General features: G+C 36.0%; 1 protein-coding gene across 1 annotated transcript; it reads left to right on the forward strand.

The window, feature by feature from the left end:
- Window positions 370-1,671, forward strand: LOC18605051 (vinorine synthase). The gene has a single exon (XM_007037836.2). It carries the CDS (start codon window positions 370-372, stop codon window positions 1,669-1,671), a length of 1,302 nt encoding a protein of 433 aa, XP_007037898.2.

A 4,781-nucleotide genomic window follows, 5' to 3' on the forward strand; every position in this document is an offset into this window, starting at 1 on the left:
AGGAAAATGATTGTTGAAAATGTCCCTCCTGATTGGTAGCCTGCCACTATCCCTGTTGAGCTTCTCTCCATTAATCATGTAACTAACCAATTATAAAATGAAAAAATCAAGTATATCAAAATTGAGATTCTCTCCAATCATGTAAATAACCAATTTTAAAGAAGAAAAAACAGGTCTCTCCTAACACTACAGGACAATTTCTCTCAACATGAAGCTAGAGTTCAGACTATTTAGGAATCTTATAAATACAAACTTTAAAATTGGTAAACTAATTGTAGAAAGTGGAGGCCATATACTATATCAATATCAATATATAGTGCCCTTAAAGACTAAGCTATTCACTCTTCCCTCTTAATTAGCAATGCAAAGATGGAAGTAGAAATAATCTCTAGAGAAACCATCAAACCTTGGTCTTCAACCCCATACCACCTAAGAACCCATAAACTTTCTCTTTTAGATCAGTTCCATTTACACCATCGTATGTACATCCCCATAATTCTCTTCTATTCGTCAACCAGTAGTGAAAGCCCCAGAAAAAGTTCTTTTCAGCTTAAAGAGTCTCTCTCGAAGACATTAACCCATTTCTATCCATTTGCGGGACGAGTCAGGGATAGCTTCACTATTGAATGTAATGACGAAGGAGTCATCTATATTGAAGCTCAGGTAGCCTCTGACATGTCCATTGTTCTTAAAGAACCAGGGATGGATCTGCTGCTGCAACTACTGCCCTGTGATTTAGGTGAAACGTTACCTGAATCTAGTGCTCGTGATCAGGTAATGCTAGCGATTCAGGTGAATTTCTTTGCTTGTGGTGGAATGGCAATTTGTGCTTCTGTTAGTCATGTGGTAGCCGATGCATCAGCAGCAGCTAGCTTTGTTAAAAGCTGGGCTGCGATTGCTTGTGGTGCCGATCGAATTGATGGAGTGATCTATGATTGCGCCTCTCTCTTCCCTCCACAAGATTTATCAGACTATTGGAAGGATGTTAGCAAAAATCTAAATATGCTAACACCCGAAGGCAACCTTGTAACGAAGAGGTTCTTGTTCGATGGCGCTAACATAGCTGCTCTAAGAAAAAAAATAGGCAACGGCCAATGCTTTTATCACCCATCACGATTTGAGGCTGTGTCTGCGCTCATTTGGTCCGCTATGATAGCTACAGCTACGAAAAATAATGATCAAACTTTCGCCAGGGCCTCAGTTACTGTGAATCTGCGAAGGCGAATGAATCCACCATTGCCACAACAATGCATCGGAAATATCGTACACATGACAACGTCGGAACAGCTGACGGTGAACAAGTTGAACCTTAACAGTCTAGCTGGAAAAATTCATGAGTGCATAAGGAAGGTAGATGATGACTATGTGAGGGAGCTTCATGCAGATAATGCATACATCAATATAGTGAGAAGTGCTGTTGAAGGATTCAACAAGGATCTGATGTTTGGTTTTACTAGTTGGTGTCGATTCCCGTTTTATGAAACCGATTTTGGATGGGGAAAACCCATCTGGTTAGGAACTGCTTTGAGATTTAACAGGGCTGCCTTTTTCCTGGATACCAGGGATGGTGAGGGAATAGAAGCATGGATAACACTTACCCAGGAGGAGATGGCCAAACTTGAGCAGGACCCTGACATCCTTGCACATGCCTCTTTCAAGCCAAGCTGTTGAAGATGGAAGCTGATTTGCGGCTTGTCGCGAAACCTTAAAAGCCTTTGGTAAAGTGACAGTCATGTGATTGTCACATGCTCTTTTATGTGCTCAGCGTGCCGTGCACGTGCTTTATATTCTGTTATTTTTGTTCCTGTTTGTTTCAGGCTGACGCCTCGCTCTTGTAAGGGCCACGCGGCCTATTTCTTTTGGTTTGTCATACACTATTTTTGTTTTGTGTGGAGTCCAGGGAGCTGTTACATGTGTAAATGTGCTATATATAAATCTAACTATTAACTGTTATGAAAATGTCTTTTGCCCTTTTCTCCTTCCTTTTCTTTCCTGATTTTTTTTTTCGCCATTGATGAATTTTAAAGCTTGTTCAAGATTTTTCTAAAAAAATTTAACATGTATGAGAGCTTCTAGAGGGTCCAAGGACTGTAGGAGAAAGTGTTGGTTCTTTGAAATTTTCAGTCTTACATTGACTTCAAACTCTGTTTTGTTGGTGATTTCAAGGTCACTGGTTGAACTATTGTTTTCTATGGCTTATTCAAGCTTAACAGTCACTGCCCCTCCAGTTTTTTTAGGTCAAAACTATCCTATCTAGGCAATCAAAGATGGAGGCCTATTTAAGGGTGTATGACTTATGGGATATTCTGGAGGCTTGTGGTGAACCGCCTGTTTTGAGAGTGGCTAACGCAACCTTGGCTCAATTGAAGCAGCACAGTGAGGATGTGGCAAAAAAGTGCAAGGCACTTTATGTTTTTCATTCTGCAATTTTAGATTTCATATTCACTAGAATCATGAATTGCAAATTACCCTAAGAAGCTTGGGATAAATTAAACGTTGAATTTAATGGGAATGATAGAATTAGATAACTTCGGGCCTTGCACCTTTGGAGAGAGTTCGAGATTTTAAAAATTGGTGAAGATTGATAACTCTATTATATAAAATTATCTTATGTATCTTTAAAACTTAAAATTGAGTTAAGTTTTCTAGTTTTAAGTAATTCATAAGTAATTTTATGTTTAGTACTAGTAATTTAATTTATGTCATGGTATTTATCATTTATACAATTTCAATGAATTTCTTGTTAAAATTCCTTATTTTAGCCTCTAATTATTCGATTTTCTGATATTAAAGGATGTGTAAGGACTTGGAACTTAAATGGCAAAAGATGGTGCAAGTAGCTTAAAAAAGGCCTCTAAACTTGTTGCAATGTTTTGAGTATAACTGGAGCTACAAAACTCCAATCGACATGATTTTTAAACCTACGGAAAGGTTAGAAAAAAAGCTACAACTTTGATGTTTGTCATTTCACTCAGTTTGAAAGGGATCATGGTAAACAATACAGAGAAATTTGACTAACTGCAGTTTGTTGATAGAAGCTTGGGCGCCTAAGGGCCCAGCTCTCAATGCCTAGGTGCCAATTGCACTATCCAACATGTTCAAAATGGCCACAAAATAGAACCTTGGGAGCGTAGGCACCGACACGTAACTCTACACTGTTGTAGCTAGCCAATTTTACATCAAATGGCCAACAAATAAGGTATAAAAATAATCTTTTTAAAGCTGAAAAGATAGGTGGATTCAAACACTAATTTGGGCAAAAAGAGGCTAGAACCAAGAAGAAAAAAGAAGAGAAAATCAAAAGATTGAAGGATCAAAAAGCTACTCTAAAGAATTCTTACTCTAGATATGATTTTCTCTCTCTAACTCTTTTCGTAGAAATGCTTTATTTTGCTGATATTTGCATTTGTATTTTAAATATATTCAGCTAGAACTCTTGATCTAAGGTTATGGTAGATTTTAATATGTAGCTTGGATATTGTGTTGGTTTATTACTTATTTTCTATGGAAACATTAATGTTTACTCAAATATGAATTTATTGCCTATTTATTTGTTTGTTCACCATTTAAATGTGTTTAGGTATTTAGATCATACTTGAGAGAGTTAGTCAAAATTAGGCCTTGATTTGGATAATGTGTGTTCACTACACTTAGAAATGAAAGTGTTTTGATGTGCAATTAGGGTAGACATATGCGTAGTTGCCACATATAGTCAATTCTTAGAACCTTAAATTAAAGAACTTAATTTAGTTGTTTCCTATAGACATATAGTGATTCAATTAAGTTAGGCAATTGTGTAATATCTTGACGGAGAATTACACATGCTTAAGGATTCTAGACTAGTATCAATTTCCATTAAGATTAAGTAATTAAGCAAACTCAATTTCAAGTGAAATATTACAGGATACCATAATCATATACTATTAAATCATTACTTTCACCTCAATTTGTTATTTGCACTTCTCAAATTAGGATTAGTTAATTAGATTACTTTTTAATCATGTCTCAAAATTTGGTGCTTGGATAAAATTAGCTTGTTTTAATTTTAGTAATTAGCAACAATTAGTAAACCAACTCCTCGTGGAGACGATAACTCATGCACTACTGTATTACTTGTTGACGATCGTGTGCACTTGCATGACACCTTGCTAAAATTGATAAAAATCTTAAAGTAATTTGCCTTGAAAAATTATCTAGCAATAAAGATGAGTCTGTTTAGGATTACTTAGACAAGATTCACAAGATTGTGAATCAGTTATGGTTGTTTGGTGAGGATTTACCTGATAAGAGAATAGTCAGCAAATTTTTGATAAGTCTTCCAAAGAAATAAGAAGGAAAAATTTCATCTTTGAAGGATTCTAAGGATTTGGGAAAATTGTTTGTGGATGTGCTTGTGAATGCTTTACAAGCTCAAGAACAAAAAAGGGCGTTGAGACAAGTTATGTCAAACCCTGCTTTGTAAAATAATTATAATGTCATTCACATGCTCGATAGAATGTTTGTATATTTAGGAAGTTCGAAAAATCGTTAAAAGACGATATTGCCCCTAATGGTATCATTAAGTCGATTAAGCCTCGAACTAGTTCAAATAGGAATTTTAAGGTGAAATTAAGAGTTTCACAATTCAAGGATGACTCAAAACGGTAATTAGGAGTTCGAGGATCAATTCGGAGTCAAACCGAAATTTTCACTATCTAGGGGCAAAATTGTAATTTTTCCACTCGCGGACAAAATTTGAGATTTTGAGAGAATTTAGATCACATTTGACAAATTAGAGAATG

The sequence above is a fragment of the Theobroma cacao genome, chromosome 3 (genome assembly GCF_000208745.1).
Source record: "Theobroma cacao cultivar B97-61/B2 chromosome 3, Criollo_cocoa_genome_V2, whole genome shotgun sequence".
Lineage (NCBI taxonomy): Eukaryota > Viridiplantae > Streptophyta > Magnoliopsida > Malvales > Malvaceae > Theobroma > Theobroma cacao.

Bases quoted from the DNA above. Each gene is read 5' to 3' on its own strand.
- LOC18605051 (XM_007037836.2), top strand. From the start codon at position 370: ATGGAAGTAGAAATAATCTCTAGAGAAACCATCAAACCTTGGTCTTCA.